The sequence below is a fragment of the Labeo rohita genome, chromosome 9 (assembly GCF_022985175.1).
Source record: "Labeo rohita strain BAU-BD-2019 chromosome 9, IGBB_LRoh.1.0, whole genome shotgun sequence".
Classification (NCBI taxonomy): Eukaryota; Metazoa; Chordata; class Actinopteri; order Cypriniformes; family Cyprinidae; genus Labeo; species Labeo rohita.
In genome coordinates, this window is record NC_066877.1 from 3630910 (window position 1) to 3655739 (window position 24830).

The following is a 24830-nucleotide window of genomic DNA, read 5'->3' on the forward strand; positions in this document are numbered from 1 at the left end:
CTGTTGAGTGGCATCTGTCTGTATTTTATCACAATGCTGCTCCTAGGAGCCCCTGAGCACATTTCTGCTGTTGCTCCCTATGTAACGCAGCGGATCACACCTGACTAATGAACTGAACTCATTTGTGCTTCGTGGCCTGAATTATGTGTGTCAGGTTAGTGAGACGTCTAAAATGAGCAGTGCTGCAGGGCCGCCAAGAGCAGCTTCATCGCCACCTCTGCAGCCTCGCTGTCAGAATGTATTTCTGTGTTACACCAAACCAACCTGCTCCAAGATCAATCTCAACATTACAAACAAAACTTAACTGTAAAAAGTGACTGGAAGTGTAAATAAAACAAAAACGCATTACTAGCAGCACGTTTATTTGAATTGGACAGTTTACACTTCCAGAAATCATGCTTGTCAAGAAATCTCCGCCGGACAAAAGGAGAGTTGAACCAAGAGAACAAGACGATTCAAAAGAGCCTCATCACTTACATAATGCCTCAGAGAAGAATCTAACAGTGGTAATAACAAGAACCAATCCCCCAAGAAATTGGGAATAATGTAAAACATTCTGAATAATGCAGTTACACGATATGAAACCATTCCTCCCTGCTGCGATGCAACAGCTGCTTCCATGCAGGTACATTAAATCAAGTACTGAATAATGAATTACAGATGAATCTCATTACAGGTAACTGTTCATCTCTGAAGCAGACACTTCTTCATGCAATTACATTTTACTCTTTATCAATTGACATTTTATCTGGGATTCCCAAGAGCAAGTGGACTTTTAGCACAAGGAGGCTTTCAAACCACAACACAATTATCAAAGTGCAGTCACGGATCAAATAAACCAGAGTCCACTTCAGGACACGAAGGAGCGCGGGACAGGGGAGAGAAACTAAATGTCTGATCTGAGTGAATGTTTGTGTGGTTGTATGTTATAGCTGCCCTCAAAACTTTAGACTTAAAGAGAATGAACAAACAAAATCAAAAGTAGATTCGTCAAATACACCGCAGTTTTAAAAATTTGGGCAGAAAATGTCTTGCAAATTTGCAATGCAAAAAAATCTGTAGCATCCTTAATGATCTTCTATGAAAAATATAGTTGATCTAATTTGATTTATTTTTCTTTTTGGGGTGAAACATGATCTGGGCATTTCTTAAGACTGGTAGAAAGGATGAGAGCTTCATTTACTAACTAGCTAACTTTCCCTACAATGAGATTCTGAATGGAAATGACTGAAGTAGATTTTTACTTTGTAAAGGCACATACATGTCTCAGATTAGACTGAAAATTTCACAAAAACACTTGTGGAAAAAAAGGTGGATGACAAAGGTTAGAAATAGACCCAAATGGAACCTGCAGACATTTTATCCTCACATTTTCTACTCTTATTTTATGTACAATCTGTTGAGGAGAGTAATGCACTTCTGTAGTAGCTGAAAAAGGATCAAATTCGCCAGAATATTTAATGACCAAACATGCAGAAGGTGTCAAGTACTTCTGTGTAAATCTGCCAGGCTTTCTGTGGAGTTCTGCAGGTTCGGTTTGGGCCTGGAATGAGTGATGGCGGATACAAGAGCGCAAACCAAAATCACATACTCATTCACGTCTGAAATCACATACTCTCGAAGTACTTATTCTAAGTAATTACAGTAGTCAACATTTGAAGTGGATCAAAAAAAGTTAATCAAAGTTGTCCTAAGACAAGAACGGGTATTGTTTTGGTTTTAAGACTTTGATAAAAAGGTTTCGATTCACTTCAAATGCTGACTACTGTACTTTGAAAATGTTAGAATAGTATATTACAGTATGTATAGTCTGAATGTGTGTATTATGAATTTAATATGGATGTACTACATTCATCATGTAACCTACCAGCATCAGTTATGGGTAGGTTACATATCCACAGGCTGGATGTGCACTTCAGAGTTTACTACTGCTTACTACTGTTTTATGAATACTGTTTTCATATTCAGATTTTTGCCTACTATATAGTAGGGAAGTATGTGTTTTTGGATGCTGCTTCATGTGGTTAAAACAAGCAAGGAATGTAAGGCCTGTTTCACTCCAACTTAAGGGTCGTTCACACAGAACAGTCTTTGCATCTAAAAACATGAGAGACATCGCTCAGCAATGTTTTGTTTTTTTTTTTTAAAAAAGATATTTTTTGAGACATGAAGCAATTAGGGCTGGGCGATAATTCCATAACGATAATTATCGCAATAAAAATTTTCCTTGATAAAACAATATGAAGAGTTTGATAAATGTTCAATATAACTTTTATTTGCCAAAAGCGGAACGAAACAGCGATTCATCTGAATTGTGCCACACGGACCGTTTATCCACTCGGATCAAAGTTCAAACTGCAGCGCTGCGTGAGCTCACTAAAGAAGATGCATTATCTTGATGAGGCGCGGACGTGCCTGGACAAGCAGAGCATACATTTAAAATAACGAACTTGAGCGTGCAAAAGACACGATTTGTGAACGGCTCGGTCACACAAGCACTAAACAGCGCTGTGAGATCCAGTGTGAAACACTTGAATTCAGCGATGAACACAATTGACTCTGTGATTCAAACTACTTTAAAGGGGTCATTGGATGCCCAAGTTGATATGATTCTTTAGGGTCTTTAATGAAAAGTCTATAATATACTTTAAATTCTCAATGGTTGTGTAAAACAACACCCTTTTTACCTTGTCAAAATCAGCTCTGCAAAAATCATCCTGTTCTGAGGGATTGTTTCTTTAAATGCAAATGAGCTCTGCTCACCACGCCCCTCTCTACTCTCTGTGGAGTGAGGAGCTGCCTGGAGAGATTGTTTACTTTAGCTGCATTTAACGCGTTTAGCCGTTAAACTTGCTAACTAGCATGTTATTAGGAAAGGTGATTGCAGAGGTTCATAAAAAACCCCTTATACTCACTTCTGCTGTAAGTGAAGCTGGATCACAAATGATTTGCGTGAACATAGACGGAAATATGTAGTTCAGGCTGCATCCTCAAACTACTATCAACTGTGCATTTCTAAGAGACAAAAAAGTGATATTATTATTATTATTAATTATTATTATTGTCATTATAATTTTCATTATCATTATTATCATTATCATTATCAGACAACCCAAACCTGTTTCTTGATTTGAAAGAATATAACTCATTAGAACATGCAAAAAATTAATTTTTCTGTTTAGATATTTATTTTGTTAAGGAAAATTAATGGTCTGGTTTCTACAACTTTTGCTTTGGAGCAAAAATCTTGACTTTAAATTTGAAAGAAATAAAGATTTGACATTTATCGTGATAATTATCTATATTGACTGATATGAAAAAAATTGCATTTTGAGAGGGTCCCCTATTAAAAATCACATTCGGGGGGGGTAAAAACACAAGTTTTTTGTCAGGGCTCCCCTGGTAAATTCGTAGTTTAGGGGCTAAGTATGACGATATTGGGACATCAAGAACAACCCGCGGCAACCGTGTTAAAGTAGCCCAATTTCACGGAAAAAGCGCAGACTTGACAACACTGGAAAATAGCCGAACAGCACAAAAGATAGTGAATATGAGGCTCTTTTTTAAAGAAACAGGTTGTGGAATGAATTGAAAAATGTTGTATCTAGACACAGCCGTAATATGAATGCCTTCACAATATGAATGCCTCCTTTGCTATATTTCTGTCAAACAGAAGAGTTGCCACGCCAATTTGCTACTGCAAACAAAAGCTTGCAACACTTGCCCTGCCTCCGGGGTCTTCTGATTGGTCCGCTCTTTTGGAACCGTCTGTGACCAACTCGACAGGACAGGGAGGACATGTTTGCTAGCACCACTGAACTAACAGTGCAGTGCTAATTTCAAATATTTTTGATTTTGAAGTAATCCACTGCGTCATCAGTGGCTCAGATGTTGAGGATTGCTTACAAGACATTGTTGACATTACAGCTGCTCGAGCACATAGGGGGGGACAGTGTAAAACCAAACAACTCGCTGAGGGCGGAAACTATGGCAATGCAAGACTATCAGTCAGCAGCTGTGGGCAGGGCCTAAGCAATGTGATGTCACATTGCTTTGAGAATCATGCCTAATTAGACTGGTTTGGTTTAATGGGGAACACTATAAGTGGATTTTGCATAATGGGTGCCCTTTAAAGATGCAGTATGTAATATTGACAGCTAGTGGTTAAAATGAGTACTGCATTCCAAATTCCAGTCCTTCCTCCTCAGACCCAACACTTACACAGGTTGTCAGATTGAGGACACACAATGGGAATAATAGAGGGCAACACGCCTTACACTGTAAATTGATGAGCTGATCTATCCTTGTTTTAATATGCCTCTGGTCCTAGAGTTTTTTAGACTGATGTCGAATCTTTTTAGGTCAGGTAGAATCTGTGATCTCTGACCTAGTTCAACTGCTGACTTCCATGGCTGCGTTGCGCTGTTTTCCACTCTCTGGCAACCTGGGGTGTCGATGTACTATTGGTTAAACTGGCAGTGGGCGGAGTCACATGGACCAAAGCAAAAACAGACATTCCAACACGGAATGTTCATTTTCTAAAGCACAATATCTGACTTTAGCATTGTTTTTCAGGAAATTAGCATGTTTCCTAAATATCTGCGAATGTATTATGGTGTTTTTATACTTTGCTATAGTCAAAAAAAATGACACACATCATTTTTAACTTGACGTGGCATCTCAAAAACATGGTACTCATGTGTGAGATGCTGAAACGATGCTAGACGCAAGTGCAATGGTCATACATGATCAACATAGAAAAACAATGGAAAAGTGATGTATTGGAATGCAAATACACACTTTGTGTGAACGACCATTAAGTAAGGGTTTTTTTTTTAATAAATGTTACAAGGCTGCAACTGGACCACAAAACCAGTCATATGGGTCAATTTCTTAAAAATGAGATTTATACATCATCTGAAAGTTGAATAAAGTTGAAAGTTGAACGTTTGTTAGGATAGGACAATATTTGGCCGAGATACAACTATTTGAAAATCTGAAATCAAAATATTGAGAAAATCATCTTTAAAGTTGTCCAAATGTCCAGTGTCACATATTTGGCTGAGATACAACTATTTGAAAATCTGGAATCTGAGGGTGGAAAAATATCTAAATACTAAGAAAAATCACTGTAGCAATGTATATTACCAAGCAAAAATTAAATTTTGATATATTTACTGTAGGCAATTGACTGTACATCTTCATAGAACATGATCTGTACTTAATATTGTAATGATTTTTGGCATAAAACAAGAAGAGGCATCACAATTATAGCCAAAAAGTAGGTAATACGTAATGAAAACTACATGGAACCCAAACCCTGAAGTTAAAATGGTTCAGTAAACTACTTAAATCACTTGGATTTAGTCAGTCAGCCTGTTTCCTACAAAAATCTATCAATGTATGGTTTGTATGGCACTTCTAGGCCTTTTGAGTCTTTTGAACCTGTGGTGTGTTTCCCCGAATGATGATATACTTCACAGTTTATCTACCATACAGGGTTGCCAGGTTTTCACAACAAAACCCACTCATTTGCTACTTAGAAAAATCAATGCTTCCAATCATGTTTTGGGGGTAAAATACACTTCCCTGGTAAAATTCTCATTCCAGGGGATAAATATCACTTTACTGGGGTCGTTTGAACCTGTGGAAAAACAACCCATGGCCAAAATACAGTGCATTATGGAGAAACTAATTATTCTCAACTGTTTCTTAAAAAAGTAGGAAATTTGTCAAACATCCATCATTTGATCCTTGTTGGTTAATGACATCAAGCAGGAGTGAAAACTTTGGGAAGTTGTTTGCAAATGTTTGTTGGAACTATAGATTTGGGAAACACCAAATTGGTGAACTTGCAAGCATAGTTGGATAACTATTTTTGGAAACGCAACCCAGTAAAAATCTTCATAATAACTTTGTTTGTGTCATGAACAACACAAGTGTGAATGGGTTCCTGAATACAAAATATGTTGCTTACCTTCGAGATGTGAAACAGGCCCGAGACATGAGGGAACATCCATGATGATATGCAGTGTGAACTAGAGAGAAGAGTGATGTGGAGGACGGGCTGCATGCATTATCCTAAGGGTTTTACCAAGGCACAGAGTACAGCGCTGGAGTGGATTTGCATTGCAAGCATTGCCAAGAGCCCCACGGCTCCACAAACCCCTGATCCTGGAATAAATACATCAGCTAAAACAACAAAGGCAAAACATAGAGTCAAATCCTGCATTAGTCATTTCCTCACATGGCATACGCACAGTACAGAACCGAGCTCCAGTGCTCAAGATATGTGTTCATTCAACAAGATCAAAGCTACAAAGGGAAAAAATACGCTAAAATACCTTTCAAAAAGCGGCAATCCTCCATAAACAGTCCCTGCTGAAAGTAGCTTACACGCACGATAGTCTTTATGTTAGCATGCTAGCCCTAAAGTAGCTAATTCAGCCAATTAGCCTCTGGGCGTAAACACATCCCTATGGTTCTCCACATTAACAAGTCGTTGCTAGCTAAACGTGCAGTCTGTGCACTGTGGAGACGGACGCAAACTCGGCCGCAGTTGCCTGAAGTGCTCGCAGACAGAGCGAATGCCCGATAGAGGGCGCTAGTGAGGTAATGGCTGCTGGTCTGAAGCGTGCAGCAGAGGTCAAAACTCCTTCCATCTGCATTGCTGCAGGTCAGAGAGAAGCGTGTGGCAAAATCTGGCAGGTTTCCCCAGAGTTAGCTGATGGAGTAGAAGGGGCCGCCGTCGCTCGTGCCTGCGCAGCTGCAGCTGGTTGCTGCGGCGTCTCCGTTACGTGGACTGCCTGGGCTGGTGGTTTCCTGGCTGCGCTGGTGTCTGTGGTGAAGCTCTTCCCATTTGGAACGATTGGCCTTGATCAACTCAACCATTGGCTGTAGTTTGGGATTTAATTTGGCAAACGTCTGAAAAGAAAGAGTCGTGCTTTAAAGAATTCCAATTTAACATATTAAATGCACTGAAATGACATTCTAAATGTGCAATTACAAATACACTGAAATACATGACAAACAAATTTCGATAGAAATAACGTTAAAGTATATTTTAGTTCACCATGCTTGTCAGTACATTTATTTTAACCAAGACAATAATTAGGAAATTACATTCAACAATTCTGAAAAACATTCTAAAGTTTAGCTAACTGCATTTTATAAAATTTAAATAAATACATTTTCATTCAATTGCAATTTACGATGCAATTAAGTGTCTGAAAACATTACTGTGCATTCAGTTTGGATATTCTTCATATTTTTGAGAGAATGCTAAAGTGTACTACTTTTCAAAAACCCTTATTAAGGTTAAGATTTATTACTAGAATTTGTAGAAAAAAGTGATGGTATTCACTAGAAATGAACATTTAAACAGGAAGAGACAGATTCTTGTGTCTCTCTCTCATTTCACTGTTCGGGAACATCACACATTTTTAGTTCACTCTAAAGCATTAAAGTGAGGAATGACTGCACATGAATAAATAAGCTGTTGTTTGTTTGAGTCGCTTAGTGATACAACTGTCATAATGCTGTCATGTGCTGGAAGAACTCTCTTCATGCCTCAGTGAAGTGTTTTGATGAATTATCTGTTGTTGCACACAGAAAATCTGACCATTAGTCGCCAACACTGGGATCTTTAACAGGCGCTCCACAGCGGTGCTGCAGGGAATCGCTAATTACTGTTTAATCTCAATTAAAGTTTCTGTTAAAAATCATATTATGATGATAAAGCTACTGAAAATGTTTTAAGATGGTCTCCCAGCCCGACCAGCTGAAAAAAAAAGCTCAAAACGCCTCTAAACCTGAACAGGTTTGCAGACCAGCAAACCAGCTTAAAGGTATAGTTCACCCAAAAATGAAAATTTGATGTTTATCTGCATACCCTCAGGGCATCCAAGATATAGGTGACTTTGTTTCTTCAGTAGATCACAAACAAAGATTTTTTAACTCAAACTGTTGGAGTCTATCATTCATATAATGGCAGTCAATGGCACGAAACAATCGGTCTGTGCAGGAAACTGGACAGTATTTATATCATTTTTTACCTCTGATCCACCGCAATGTCCAACTGTCCTGAGCGCGTTCACAATAACAGTGCTCAGGCGTAGGCTATCAGGCTCAAAAGTTGGGAGTCGGTGAAAAGTCACAACACCCGGATGAGTTTGCGCAAGCAAAGGTAATCTTTTAGTTTTTAATCGGTTGCAACAATCAGGATAAGCACAAGTAGTTACCATTTTGAGTAGCCGTCGTACCCAAAATCTTACTGTATAAACAATAAGTGACGTATATGCGTGACAGATCACTTCTGCGCATGCGTCTACCATGCCAGAGCATGTTGATGCTTCACGCACCGGCTGTTGTAAACGCGCTTAGGACAGTTGGACATTGCTGTGGATCAGAGGTAAAAAATGATATAAATACTGTTCAGTTTCTTGCACAGACCGACTGTTTTGTGTCTTAAGACCTCAGTGTATTGTCACAAGCCGCAAAGTTTCATTTGGTTTTGTCTGTGTATGTTTTTTTGACTCTCAAAGCCATGGATTCCATTGACTGCCATTATATGACTCACAGACTGCATTGGTTTGAATTAAAAATTTCTGTTTGTGATCTACTGAAGAAACAAAGTCACCTACATCTTGAATGCCCTGGGGCTAAATTTTCATTTTTGGGCGAACTATCCTGTTAAACTGCTTTCAGAATGGTAAATTGTCATCATTTATTCATGTTATGTCATTCCATGACTTAACATACCATGGAGATGAGAGAAATTAGAGAACAACCTATAATTTTCTTGTTTTCTTTTATTTAGGACTGGTTTTGTGTTTCTATTTGCATCTGATTAATCATAGGCCTCATTTCTCTGAGAGAAGGTACCTCGTTTTTTGAATGAAAAAAAAGATGAATAATTCTCACAATATGAGATAAAAAATAATGAAAATTTGTCACACTAGCGTGCTTTAATGTTTAATCGGAAAGTTTGCTTTTAAATGGTTTTATTTTGTACAAAATTGCAAAAAGTCAAAACTGACCGGACTCCAAACAATTGCTTATAAATCTGTCATTGTGCTATATTATCACCAAATATTGGATTCAATCTTTTTGTCAACTTGTTTTCTATCATTTAGGACTGGTTTTGTGTTTCTATTTGCTTCTGATTAATTGTAAGCCTCATTTATCCAAAAGTAGGCACCTCATTTTTTGAGTGAAAAAAGCATTTTTTATGAATAATTTTCACAATATGAGATAAAAATGTATGAAAACTTGCACTGTTTTTCACACTAATGTGCTTGAATGTTATTCAGGAATTTTGCCTTTAAATGGTTTTATTTTGTACAAAATTGCACAAAGTCACACTCATCAAAAATGGCCAGTCATTGAAAGTGAATGGGGAAGATCACAAAAAACAGGATCTCTATTTTGAAATTATTTTATTTTCTGAAAAGGGGCACAAAGTAACACTTGTGCTGTTCCTGTTAAATCTGACCAACGTGACATACAAGAAAGAACACAGGAAGATTATTTACATTATAACATTTCATGGAACAACAAACCAAAACTGTTATATTTTAGTTATGTATATCCTGCACACTGACACTGTCAAACACAGACAATATCATGAAACAGCAAGCTGAAGCTCTCTCTGTGCTAAAACATTTATTTGTAAACTTTCGTCTACTCTGTGAGAACATGAAAGCCTCAAAACCTAGACTAAAGACAAGGCAGTTTGAGTGTGTGAAAGGTTTATCACAGAGGGAGTTATCATAAAAGCATATTGCATCCAGTTCAAGGTAGGATGAAGTAGGTATAAAACTCACAATAGTGTGTGTGTATTTAAGATAGCGTGAGTATGCATGCATCTATACATGCACAGGTCCAAGGCTTTTATGTTTGCAAGCACAAAATGCTCCTGAACACTAGTTGTTTCTCTTACTTTCATTTTTCCCCATTCACTTTCAATGGCCGGCCATTTTTGACAAGTCTAACTTTGTGCAATTTTGTACAGTTTTGCCTACTTTCAGACAAATGAGACCTACGATTAATCAGATGCAAATAGAAACACAAAACCAGTCCTAAATGAAAGAAAACAAGTTGACAAAAAAATTGAATCCAATATTTGGTGATAATATACCATAACGAGAGATTCATAAGCAATTGTTTGGAGTCTGGTCATTTTGTGACTCGGAACACCACAAGTGTGACAGGAATCTGAACACAACCAGAGGGTTAAACAATAGGTCTACTTAATATTCACATATGCTGTTCATAGGGGACGTACTGTATTAAGCCTACAGTTACAGCATGTAATAGTATTTAAACCTATTACTATTACCATTTTTACGTAATATTTTTTTAAATTTTATCTCACAATTCTGACTTTTTTTTCTCACAAACGCAAGTTTATATCTCCTATAATCTCGGAATTGCAAAAATAAAGTCAGAATTTTGAAACATAAAAACAAATTTACCTGTTTTTATTCTTTTATTCCATGCCTCCATAGACTGCCACTTGAACTGCCCACAAAACATCATCCCTGTTTCGATCTGTAAGACTATCCCACTAACGTCAATTTTGCTGAATAACAGTGCTTATCGCTGGGTGACAAGGTCTTGTAATATGCGAATAACATTTTGAAAATGACATCTAATGAATATAATCTCTACTCTTTTTAAATTGAAGTATTTTGTACCGTATCCGTGTAATTCTCTAGATGTAAAGGCGATCTCTCCCGGGTGTTCTGCAACTATGCTGCGCGTATCCTGAATGTTTACAAACAGATAATTGGTCTATAAGTTGTAATTTACATGATTCATGTATTTTTATTTCATGTTTTTTTTCCTTTATTGTGTTAATTCCCTTTTAATCTTTAAATCATTTAATTCCATGGTTACGGCCTTGAGCCTGACAGACCCAGACATTGAGGCAAATGAGGAATAGTGAAGTTTAAAGTGAGATGAACAATGAGATAGAGAGAGAGGGAGGAGGGTCAAGGCAAAAACACTCCCACACATTTCCTGCTTTCCCGCAGAGTGTGTGACTGGCAGGATTCTTTAAACACACACACTCAGCGTGCCTGAAATCTGCTCTGCCTGTAACAGCTTTTCATTTAATTCATACATACAGTTAAGTCAAACTCTCGAAACACACTCGAAATAAAAAAAACTGAATGAAAAGAGAATTTCTTCCTTTCAGACATTTCATTAGTGGTATGTAATTAGTTTGCTAAGGCAAGCAACACTATTACTGCTGCTCATTTTTAGTGTCAGTGATCTGATCACATCCACACCCTCATATCTAGACAGCAGAACACCACAGAGACATTGGTGTGGACTCTTGATCTGGACAAGTACCCTAGTAACCAGCTACTGTAGCAAAGCAATGGCATAGCAACCAAGCAGAGTACCCTAGTAACTGCAAGAATACCTTAGCAACCACATAAAGCAACACCCTGGTTTTGTGACTGAGGTTACAGGAGAAGTCCACTTCCAGAACAACAATTTACAAATAATCACCCCCTTGTCATCCAAGATGTTCATGTCTGTCTTTCTTCAGTCGTGAAGAAATTATGGTTTTTGAGGAAAGCATTTCAGGATTTTTCTCAATATAATGGACTTCATTGGTGCCCTGAATTTGAACTTCGAAAATGTAGTTTAAATGCAGCTTCGAAGGGCTCTAAACGATCCCAGCCAAGGAAGAAGGGTCTTATCTAGTGAAACGATCAGTCATTTTTTTGGAAAATAATTTTTTTTAATACTTTTTAAGCACAAAAGCTCGTGTGGCACAGGCTTTGGGATGCGCATCCACGATGCTACAAATTAGTAATGTGTTGTTCTTGAACGATTCTTTCATTTTGAACGAATCTTTAATGTTACTTGGGAAGAACAAGTCGTCTCAGGGAGTTTTTCGTCATACTCAGTACACAGACAATGAACTTACATGTGATTTGTAGTAGTGATGGGAAGTTTGGATCATTTCATCTACTCGGACCTTTGAGTCTCGTTCAGCAAAATGAACAAATCTTTTTTCGAGTCATTTCGTTCATTTTAGCAAAATATAATTAAAATGTTACTTGTTACTTCCCTAACACATGTACTGCTTACACAAACGCTGATCACACTACAAACAAGACAAAACTATAATGCTATAAGAAACAGAAAAGATTAATTCATTGTTTACCTGGGTCTTTAGTCTATGATTAGCTCACCTCACCTCTTATCTGATAAGTTTTCGGGTTTGAGTCGTTTGTTCATCACATGACAGCCCCATAAGATGAACGAACGACTCGAAAAACCCGAAGACTCGAAAATGGTGAACTATTTCCAGTACAGAACCTAATAGGATGTTGCGCAACTGAACAAATCACTCCCCGAGACGACTCGTTCTTCCCGAGTCACATTAAAGATTTAAAAACGACCTATTACTAAATAATAGCATCGTGAACATGCATCCCAGAGCCTGTGCCACACAAGCTTTTGTGCTTAAAAAGTATACAAATTTTATTTTTTGGAAAAAAATGACCATTCGTTTCACTAGATAAGACCCTTCTTCCTCAGCTGGGATCATTTAGAGCCCTTTGAAGCTGCATTTAAACTACTATTTTGGAAGTTCAAAATCAGGGCACCATATCAGTCCATTATATGGAGAAAAATCCTGAAATGTTTTCCTCAAAAAACATAATTTCTTTATGACTAAAGACAGAAAGACATGAACATTTTGGATGACAAGGGGGTGAGTAAATTATTTGTAAATTGTTGTTTTTGAAGTGGAGTTCTCCTTTAATTTACTTAAGAAACTGTAAAAATCTGTTTTTCATGTTGTAATTGACAACATGATTAAGGTTGCTCTCCTGGTCTGTCTTTCTTTGGGGATGAAGGCTAATAGAGGAATTAGAGCATACTAAGCGTGGATGACGTTGCGTTACGCCTGTCTCTGAGATTTGACCTGCTAGACTGATACTTGTGTTCATACAGGCAGAATGAAAGAGAGAAGAATGAGAAAATGTGTGACTATTAAGTGTGAATATTTCTATAAAGCCTGCTGTATCATAATTTATACACTCATTTCTAAGGCCTCGAACCTAAACCTGTTGTACACAATCTACTACATGCCTTCTGTCATCTGACTGATAGCTCAGACTTTTCTGCAAGTGAAAGTCCTTTTGGTATAATTGTAAAAATGTCCTCCAAGTTGTGGTTCATGTGTCCTTTTTTTGTGAAATTTTTACTGATTTTTAATCAAGTATGAATAACTTTGCTATTGTTTTATACTGTAATATTTCAAGAATGGCACTTACTGGACTGAAGCAGCTTAGGTTTACTTGATCATCCACACATCATTTTTAAAAAAAATCATATAAAATTTTATCAAATATGATCCATCAGGTTTATGAGAAATGTTTATTTGTTCATCTCTCAATCATCATTGTATTGCATTGCATTATATGTTTTGCCCCCACAATAAAAACTACAGAGCTTTGACCATTCAATAACTTGTTTTTGCTATTTATTTATTTATTTATTTGGTGATTCCAGTGCGGTAGAGTTAGTTACTTTACTAGTTAGCTAAGTTTTTTTTTTTTTTTTTTCATATTATTGTCAGCTTTATTGTCAACTGTATTGATGATGCATTGTGGGACAGCATTACCTCATACAGTGGTGCACAGATCCCATCAATCCACTCCAGCTGTAAACCTGGCAGCTCATCTTTGCGGTTTCGGTCAAAAATAGCCTAAAAAACACACACACACACACACACACAACCTAATAAATATTTATTAAACACAAACCTGCAACTATGTTTAGAAGTGTTGCAATCCATAGAAGATGAAAAACCCTCAAGCAACCTCTTTATTACCTCAGTTGTTTCTCAGACAGCAATGACATTAAAATGAGCAAAGAGATTTGCTTAAGTCCACTTGTGAAAAAGAAGCACATTTAGAGGATAATAAAGAATATTCCCAAAGTAAGTAGTATATAATAAATGCAATTAGCTGCATTTTAGAGTTTAGCTTTTTTGTCCCACTTAAGTACATCTTTATATGTAATTTCATAATGCATGACAAAAGATTAATACATAATGATGAAAACAGCACTTTAAAGAAATGTAGTGTGTGTATATATATATATATATATATATATATATATATATATATACACACACACACACACATACCTTTAAGACTTCAAGTACACTACAAATGCAAATCTAACACAAATAAGTGCACTTCTTTTTCACAAAAGCCATTTACAGATTTCTCTGAACACTAAACTGAAATATCCTCTATACTGTATGTCAACATTTATATGTACAGTTGAAGTCAAAAGTTTACATACACATTGTAGAATCTGCAAAATGTTCATTGTTTTACTAAAATAAGAGGGATCATACAAAATGCTTGTTATTGTTTATTTAGTACTGACCTGAATAAGATATTTCACATAAAAGACATTGACTTATAGTCCACAAGAGAAAATAATAGTGGACTGCATTCAAAAGTTTACAAACACTTGATTCTTAATACTGTGTTGTTACCTGAATGATCCCCCACCCCCTTCTGGAGCATCAGTGGGTGTTCAAACCTTCTGTAATAGTTGCATATGAGTCCTTCAGTTGTCCTCAGTGTGAAAAGATGGATATAAAAACATTCATTGCTGAAAAGGGTTTAAATACACAAAAATGCTACAAAAACAAACAAACAAACAAATTGTGGAACCTGAAGGATTTTTCTGAAGGACAGCGGGCAGTTTAACTGTTCAAGACAAACAAGGGACTCATAAACAACTATCACTAAACAAAAAATACAGCTGTGGATCATTCAGGAAACAACACAGCATTAAGAATCAAGTGTATGTAAACTTTTGAACAGGGTCATTTTCATAAATTCAACAATTATTTTCTCTTGTGGACTATATGTAAGCATATTTTATGTGAAATAACTTATTTAAGTCAGTGCTTAATAAAAAATAACATGCATTTTGTATGACCCCTCTTATTTTGGAAAAATAATGAACGCTTTGCAGATTCTGTAAGGTGCATGTAAACTTTTGACTTCAACTGTGTTTGTGACACAAAGTTGATACTTCAAAGAAACGCAAATTAATCACCATTAAATATCCAGAGATATAAAAGCGCAACCTCAAAGCAATAACATTTTCCTTTGGGAAACAGAGACACAGACCCTCTTGAATGAAACCTTTTCATGTGTTTTTCTTTATATTGTTCAGCATCTCCACCTACAGATGCGATTAGATACAAATAGTTTGTTGTTTGATTAATGTTTGTGTGTGAATTAATTTAATGCACTTGTCTGTTGTAGCGGATAATGCCTGCTCTTTTCTTTCTCTTCTGTGTGTCAGCGCGAGCTGCAGCACAGAGATAGAGGGTCCGTGTTTGAATATATCATGCTAACACCCACACACTCTGAGCAAAAGACTGAGACTTTTAACCTGAGGCGAGCGCTTCTACAGAGAGCTTCAAAGCTGTGCCATCCCGACACTTCCTAATGTTACCGTCTGCCTCACGATCCAGGGCAATGGGAAATATACTGGGAAAAAAATATCTCTTTCCCTTTTAAAAGTGGATGAGTATGTAGTAGTGTGTGCAAACTTAATATAACTGAATCAAATGGAAATATTGGAACATATAATTGGATCATACCATAGCAAACAAACAAAATATGCTATACACCTTTGCCTAAATGTAGGCATTTTACAGCTTAATGTACAGTTTTGCTCTAAAAATATTTTTTTTTTTTATGAAGGGTAGGTGATAATGCAGACAATGTTGTGATCTTAAGAACTAGTTTGACCAAGGCAAGGGATAATCAGTCTTGTTAGACTAGCCTAATCAGTTTATACAGCCGGCCAGAGATGATCTGAAAGTGTTAACCTTACCGAGGGAGTCAGTTTAAGTTCTGATCGCTCTCTGTCTCCCTGTTCAAAAAACTCACTAGTCACCAGTTCTGCAACCTGTTAGAAAGCAGAAGACACATGTTAGTTTCAGCAGTGTTATTAAGTATTACTCATGTACTATTACAGTTTTTCATTTCAGTGAAAGTTGCAAAGTTTCAGTGATTTTATGTGGTTTGCCATTTTTATTATTATTTTAATTTAAATTATTTTACTTTAATTTAAACTGGCGTATCTACCTTGCATGATATCTCCCAGGGTTTGGTGACAGCACCCAGATCACATGCTGTCATCAACATCGACCTGAGAGAAGTTCAGAAATGAATCAGAATCAGAAATGTAAAGGTATTTTGTGTTTGTGTTGAGACATGTTTATATATGTAACTGACCTGCACATGTCTCTGTGTTCCTTCACATTCCAGTTGTATTCGCCTTTATTCACCAGCTCAAAGAAGGAGTTTCTGTTCCTGTGAATGAAAACTCCATGAGCACTGTGCAGTTCACAGAGCTGACACATGGCGGCAGTACAGGGTCAGGAAAACTTATCACATCGGCTACCAACATCACCAAATGCACTGCTGCAATGTGAAGCAGGAAAACATTCACACACATGCACAAAAACAAAAATTTCAGGCATTTGTTGCAACTTACAGATAAATAAATATATGTATGTATGTATATATATATATAATCTTAAAAATATATTTAAAAAAAATAATGCACAGTTGAATGTCTACAAGTAGTATGAGAAGCCATGAATAATTGTGATTTTCCCACATTAAAGGAGTGCTCTTAAACATGTTGCCAAGTGGTGACACTAAAGTTTATTTATTATTAATAATATATATTATTATAATGAACATCATTGTAACCTAAGAACACAATAAACAATACTTCTGCTAAGTAATATAGTTCACTTATATCAGTATCAGTCTTGGTGATACCACTGTTTTAAACATTTAAACATTGTTGTCAGTTAGATTTTTTTATTGTTTTTGACAGAAGTCTCTTCTGCTCACCTTCTGCATTTTTTTTTCTCTTTTTTTTTTTGATCAAAACGTATGGTAAAAGAAGCAATATTGTGAAATAATAATATATTTGAATATATTTTAAAATGTAATCTATTTCCGTGATGTAAAGCTGAATTTTTAACATTGTTACTCCAGTCTTCAAGTGTTACATGAGCCTTCAGAAATCATTCTATGAAGCTGATATGATGCTCAAGAAACATTCATTATTATATATTTACTACAAACATTATGCTGAATGCTGAAAACAGTGCTAATTATTTTTTGTAACATCATCATTTATTTCAAGTCTTTACTGTCAATTTTAATCAACTTAAAGTGCCTCTGTTATGGATTTTTGCAAAGTTTTGCAAAGTCCTGCAAAGTTTAAATCTGAAAGTGCACCGTGTATAAAGTTACTGTCTCTCAAAAGAGTCGACTCTGAATCATTTAAATGAGTCATTTCGAACGAATCCCAAGCTGTTTCATGTTGACGTAAACATGAAACATTAGCATATTGCCCGCTCACTTGTGCGTTCAGGCCCAGGAAAACTTAAACTCCCCCTCCCTCAAACACTGTAGCAGATTTCTGTGGATAGCATCATGTCAAGAAGACACTGTGCTCTGCACTGTGAGGGTAAGTCCGTAATGGTACAGTTAGGATATGTCGAAAAAGTCCCATCTCATTTTCTCCTCCAACTTCAAAATGACCCATTGTTTCGCTAGATAAGATCCTTATTCCTTGGCTGGGATCTTTTAGAGCAGGGCTTTATGGTTACTTTTCTCTTTAGGAGCACTTGTCAAAATTTCAGGAGTACCTTCTGTTCAATAATCAAAAAATCTGATCATAAAGATTCTGAGCCCTCCCATTACAAGGCAATTGTTGACTCCTTAAAGTGAAAGGAGAATTTTGTTTTTACCATTGTAATGACACTTTTCTAACTTCATTAAAAGTATGTCATCCTTTATGTCAAATTTAAAAATATATATATTTTATAAGCTTCTTAAAAGTTCTAATTAAAAACAACAGAATAAGAACAAGTAGAATAAGAAATCAGTATTAACAAAATTAATTTGTACTACAGAGGTGGCACAGAAGAACACTGAAGTAGTTTGTAGGTGTATTTTTCTGTTTAATGAGGCCCAGAGATGGCATAAGTGCAGTCAAAATCATAAATTCATGTTGAGATTAATGTTTTAAATATAACATTTTAAATACAGAAATAGTAAATGATTTAAATATGCTTTAAAAATAAAAATAAAACTGCCAGCACTGGTGATTTAATTACTGAATCATTCATTCATTTGATTCGTTCGAACGACTGATTCATTCAGGAATAAAGCAAGTAATGAATAGGAAGTCTTTATGAATAGGAAATTGAATCATTGACCATTTTTGATAAAGAAATAAATCAAACTCAGGCAATAGTGTTATAGTCAGACAATTTCAGTCATCTAATATTATCTTCTTGTTTATTTAACTGTTATATTAAATCAACATCTCATTTACAAACTCTCTTAAAATTACTTCGCTAAGCTGTCAATCATCTTAGTTCATCGCAATCTCACAAAGTTTCATTATAATCAACACAGCTCTCTACATTGCACAATCAATCTCTTATTTACACTTTTACAAAAAAAAAACAAAAAACATAGAAACCTTTGAAGCTCCCCTCAGTGCAAACACAAATATGCTAATCGGGTCAGCTGCATATGGTGCTCCTAAATATTTTTTCATAGTTGCACGCAATAGTTTTCAGTAGCAAATGAAGCTGCATTGAAACTGCATTTTTAACCTTTAATCCGTTAAGCACCATTGAAGTCCACTATATGGAGAAAAATCCTGGAACGCTTTCCTCAAAAACTTAATTTCTTTGCGACTGAAGAAAGAAAGACATGAACATCTCGGAAGACATGGAGACAAGTAAATTTTAATTCTTAACGTTGAGTAATCCTTTAAAAATTGGTGCTCTTATGTACTCTGTAGCATGCAAAATACGTATTTAGTAGTGTGTGTTGTGTTGATCTTGCGTAGCTTGTAGGTCTCTGGCTAACTGGCTAACAGCAAAATCTGTTCGCTTGCAATTGTCTAGAAATGTGTTGATGAATAGTGAATGTCTGTCGTTGTTATTACTTGGAGTTCTGATATAGAAAAGAGCAAAATGTTGGTGTACAAAGTGCAGTGTGGGTGTTTAATGTAATGGTGATGGGCGTTCAGTTTCTGACATGCGCTGCACGCAGTAGACCAATCACAACAGACTGGGTCATCAGACCAATCATCGCAGATTAGAGTCATGCAAAGGAGAGATTTGTAAAAATCGTTTGGGAGTTGTTAAGCAAATAAGGTAAAAATAAATGCATATTATAAGACAATGAAAGTGTTTTTTGACCTTGCATGCATGTCAACCTGTTGTGGGGACTCCCAAAACCAAAATATGAACCTTTCATAATCCATAATAGTGGCACTTTAATGCATGCTTTCTGAATAAAAATAGAAATTCCTTTCATTAAGACAGAGACAGAGATGTGTGTGATTTCAGCACTTACTGGAAGTAGAGTGTTAAGTCTGTGGCCAGTATGGATTGTTTTAGGAGCTGCATGAGTTCTCCATACTCATGTGATGACAGGTTAGAGAAAATATTATGACCCTAGATAGACAAGAAAAAAATGGAAATTATCAAACATTAATATTTTCATTCTTTCATTTTGAAGATGTTTGAGAACATATATCTGCACGGATGGTGTTTCACGTTAAGTTAACTGGCAAAGTGTGGCCATGTATTTTTATCTAACAGATATAGGTACTTTTCAGATGTGCTAGTCCTACGTCAGGATAAATTTCCATATAAAGTGGGTTTGTGTATGAATATATAACCATTACTTAACATATAACTCTGAATTCAAGCCGCCCACGCATGCTTACATCAGAGCGCCTGATTAAAATGAACTGATATTTAAACACACACACACAAAAAAATGTCTGTGTGAAGTTCAAACAGTGGCAGTGTCCTCAAGCTGCCTTAAGAAAAGCAAAGATATGTTTCTTTAAAACACACACCCTTCCATTTACTGAGTGACATGTTTGACATATGTATATTACAATATTTTCACTTTTTTGGAAGTATTTTCAGATTTTCAGCAAAGGTGTTGTCATGTAGATGTCATCATTTAAGCTCATTCAAACTGATTTCACTTCAGTAAACTTTCGCTTTTCAGTAAGTGCAAGGCATGATGGGAATAGGATAAGCTGTATCTGGCCCTACCAGATGAAAGAGCAGGGCAACTGTTCCCATTTCATTAAGGACCAGCTTAATTAATACTTGTCTGTCTGCTGGTCAGTGAACACGTTCTTCCTCTGAGTAAATGATGACCGAAGCTCATTTGTATGCAAATGACAGTGACACAGATAAACACGCTGTATCTGTAGAAAGCAATTATTCACAGTCAACATCTGTCAGTTACCACAGGGTGTAATTTATTCACCTCTCTCTCTCTCTCTCTTTCTCTCATTTCTCCCTTGTTATCTCGTTTACCGTGGTTAAACTGATTTGTTGTATGGCATTGGTTTAGTGTAGCTGATTATGCAAAGTGAAAGTTTAAAAGTTTTTGCAATACAAGCATTCAATTACTACCTAATTTAAGCCTTTATTTTTATTTTGGATTTCTATGATGTACTCACTTCATTATGTTTTTATTGTTTAAATTCTAAACAGCAATGGATCATAAATTGCAAATTTACTACAATGGATTTTCTTGTAAACTGTATTTTGGTTTGAGTTTTACAAAGAAAATTATTGTAAAGTAAGTCTGTTTGTATAATTAAGTTGACTTGAGTTGTTATTATAGATTATTTTAGTTGAAATTCTAAATTCTATTTTAATAGAATTTAGATTCTTGGTTCAAATTCTAAATAGGAATGGATCATAAATGTCAAATTTACTACAACAGAATTTCTTGTGAACTTCATTTTGGTTTGAGTTGTAGAATGAAAGCGATTGTAAAGTAAGTCTATTGTATAATTAAGTTGACTTGAGTTATTATAGTTTATTATAGTTAAAATTCTAAATTCTATTTTAATAGAATTTAGATTTTTAGTTTAAATTATAAATAAGAATGGAACATAAACATCAACTATGCTACAATGGAATTTCTTGCAAACTTTATTTTGGTTTGAGTTGTAGAATGAAAACAACTGCAAAGTAAGTCTATTTGTATAATTAAGTTCACTTAAGTTGTTATTTTAGTTTATTATAGGTAAAATTCTAAATTCTATTTAAATAGAATTTAGATTCTTAGTTTAAATTCTAAATAGGGATGGATCATAAACAGCAAATTAACTACAATGGAATTTCTTGTAAACTGTATTTTGGTTTTAGTTGTAGAATGAACATGATTTTAAAGTAAGTCTATTGTATAATTAAGCTGAAATGAGTTGTTATAGTTTATTATAACTGAAATTCTAAATTCTATTTTAATAGAATTTAGATTTTTAGTTTAAATTCTAAATAGGAATGGATCATAAACGTCAAGTTTACTACAATAGAATTTCTTGTGAACTTTATTTTGGTTTGAATTATAGAATGAAAATAATTGTAAAGTTAATATAGATTATTCAGCAATATAATTGATGGTAAATTATTGTATGGCTCAATTTCTAAACATAACTCATTGTAAACTGTTGGTATTAGGTACTATGAAATTGTTAGTAAACTCTTCTAGTAAACTGATTTGTATAACAGTTGTAGTTAAGTTCTCATTTATTTGTAACTGTACTGTAGTTCAAATAATTCATTATTTACAGTTTGAAACCAAATTTACAGTCATCTTTTCTTCTCACTTGTAAAATATTTAGAGAAAAATGGCTTCTTGAATGAAAAAAAAAAACTTGATTTTGTCGTTGGGAATTTATTGTATTGTTATATTGTAATTATTAAATATGTACTGGTGACTTTAGGTTTACCTCGCTCTGCAGGATCATAACAGCATGGTTGAAGTGATGGTGCTCTAGCGTGGCTGATGTGCCGTAAAGAAGAGATAGAGCTGATCCCGTCCTGAAAAAGACACAAATGTCATTCTGTTCATGTGAGAAGTGAAGACATCCAGCATTCACCCTCATGTAATTTAAAAGATGCCAGACTTGAGTCCTGTATTTGACCAGTGGTTGAATGGCAGTGACTGAGTCTCACTTGGCCTGGAAAGCGTTGTTGGTTCCTCTGTGGTCCAGATCATGGCAGATGCAGCCCACTATCAGAGCCAGAATCTCCATCTCAGTCAGAGTCTCCTGGAAGCCGGCTGTCTGCAAATAAACACATAAACAAAACGTCCCACTTCTGTGGTCAGTGTACAAAGACTAAAACTGAGGAACACACACACACACACACACATATATATATATACACACACACATACACATCCCACAGCTTTAAAGCTGATAATAATATTAATAGCATCAATGTCTGAGAAGCTGCTTTGAAAATAGTTAGCTGCACAACAAAATACGAACAAAAAGCATTTATTTGAAACAGAAATCTTTTGTAATATTATAAATGTCTTTACTATCAGTTTTCATCACATTAATAGGTAGTGTATGTGAATTAGATTACATTAATAAAAATATATATATATATATATATATTTATATATATTATAAATATATATATATATTTTTTTTCTATATATATAAAATATATATATATATATATATATATATTTACAGTGTACAATATACCATTATAAACTTCAGTGTCTAAAAGTTGTTATACAATTACTGCATTTAGATATCATTTATTAAAGTGATCAAACCTAACACAAAAACACACACACAGAGTAGGTCACTCACTGTCAGCATGGAAAACATGCACTGGCAAACGTTGAATGCATGTCTCCAGTTATGATACAGAACCATGCGATAGTTCTTCCTCACAGTCAACAGCCATCGACAAAGTGTCTAGAAAGAGAAAGAAAAGATGTTGTGTTATAATACAACCAGAAAAGATGCAGCAGTCTTCTAATTTGATTGGTCTGAGTGCTGAAAAACATAGAGCATAACATGTTTTACTGGGATGTTTGGCTCTTCGGAACTATCATCGCTGTCGCAAATACAGTGCCTTGTGAAATTATTCATATTCATCATTATTCATCCCTGAATTTTTTTTTAGGTTTAGTTATGTTGCAGCCTTATGTTAATGCTTTAAATTAATTTTTCCCCACATTAATCTACACTCCATACACCATAATGACAAAGCGAAAGCAGAACTGTCACAAATTTATTAAAAATAAAAAACCTGAAATAAGTACATTGCATAAGTATTCATACCCTTAACTCAGTACTAAGCTGAAACACCTCTACAGCCTCAAGTCTTTTTGGGTATGATGCGACAAGCTTTGCACATCTACATTTGGCAATTATCTGCCATTCTCCGCCTCACCTCTTTACCTCTCAAGCTCTGTCAGTTTGGATGGGGGCTGGGTACTCTGGTTGGTACTCTGCAGGTGATGAGCAGTGCCTGCTTTCCTCCATACATGATGCTTGGAATTGAGATTCATCAGAACACAGAATCTTGTTTCTAAAGTCTGAGAGTTCTTTAGGTGCTTTTTTGCAAATTTCAAGTGTGTTTTCATATTTCTTCACTGAGTAGAGGATTGAGTTTGGCCACACCACCATAAAGCCCAGATTGGTGGAGTCTTGCAGTGATGTTTGTCCTTCTGTAAGTTTCTCCCATCTGCATATATGATCATGGAGCTCAACTAGAGTGACCATCAGGTTCTTGGTCACCACTCTAAACAAAACCCATTTCAATCAATTGCTCAGTTTGGCCAGGAGGCCAGCTCTAAGAAGGGTCATGATTGTTTCAAAGTCTTCTAGTAAGGGTAACGGAGACTACATGCTTCTGTGAACCTTTAATGCAGCAGATTTTTTTTCTGAACTCTTCCCCAGATGTGTGGCTTGACACATTTCAGTTTCTGAGCTCTACAGGCATTTTTTTACCTCAGGGCTTGGTTTTTGCTCTGATATGCATTTTCAGCTGTTAGACCTTTAATTAAGATGTATGTGCCTTTCCAAATCACACCCATTAAATTGAATTTGCCACAGGTTAACTTCACTCCAAGTGTAGTTAACATCTACAAGCAATACGAATGCTCCTGAGCTAAATTTCATCAGTTCCAGACAAGGGTATGAATACTTATGCAATGAAATCACTTACCATTTTTTATTTTTAATAAATTTGCAAATATTTTAAAAACCTGTTTTTGCTTTGTCATTATGGTGTATGGAGTATAGATTGATGTGGAAAAAAAGTAATTTAAAGCAGTTCGACATAAGGCTGAAACATAAAACGTAACAAAAAATAAAGAGGTTTGAATACTTTTGCAAGGCACTGTACATAAGAAATAACTAGCATAATTTTGTTCCTAAATGTGAACTTTTATCACATTTTACTTTTACAAATGAACACAGGCTTATGTTCAAACCAAAGCATTGCTCATATTCAGTAAAACAGCAGTCTCAGTTATTGCTGAGTTAAGAAATGCAAACGTATGAACCTCATAGTCTATTTTGAATTTCTGCACCATTCCCAGCTCCATAAACATCCGCAGAGCTGCAGTGACCATGGCATCCACATCCAGCGAGAAGTCATCAAACGATAGTTTATCAATGCCCAGTTCACACACCAGAGGGATGTTTGCTGCCTGAGAAAAAGAACAATAGAGAGTGTGAGAAAGAGAGAGAGAGTGTGTGTAGGCAAAAAAGAGGGAGATACGCAGGAGGCAGAAAGGGCAGAGTTTGCTCTCGAGTGCTTTAAAACAGATGCTTCGTGAATGGAACGAAACTAGCGTCAGGATTTTCAGTAATTCAAGTGTTAATGCTGACTGAAGCTCAGAGTCGTGCTAATGAGACACTACAAA

The 24830-nt window shown here is 35.7% G+C and overlaps 1 protein-coding gene across 1 annotated transcript in view; it reads right to left on the minus strand.

Annotated features, from left to right (window-relative positions):
- Window positions 1–361: 361 nt before the first annotated feature.
- pde11a (phosphodiesterase 11a) overlaps window positions 362–24830 on the minus strand; it is a 72970-nt gene continuing 48501 nt past the window's right edge. The window contains exons 11-20 of the mRNA XM_051119153.1: window positions 24468–24614; window positions 22762–22869; window positions 22109–22218; window positions 21883–21973; window positions 19470–19570; window positions 16305–16382; window positions 16155–16218; window positions 15901–15975; window positions 13652–13735; window positions 362–6924 (exon numbers count right to left, since the gene is read on the minus strand). Of these exons, the coding sequence (XP_050975110.1) occupies window positions 6721–6924; window positions 13652–13735; window positions 15901–15975; window positions 16155–16218; window positions 16305–16382; window positions 19470–19570; window positions 21883–21973; window positions 22109–22218; window positions 22762–22869; window positions 24468–24614 (1062 nt within the window). The 3' untranslated portion in view covers window positions 362–6720. The remainder of the gene's footprint in view (window positions 6925–13651; window positions 13736–15900; window positions 15976–16154; window positions 16219–16304; window positions 16383–19469; window positions 19571–21882; window positions 21974–22108; window positions 22219–22761; window positions 22870–24467; window positions 24615–24830) is intronic.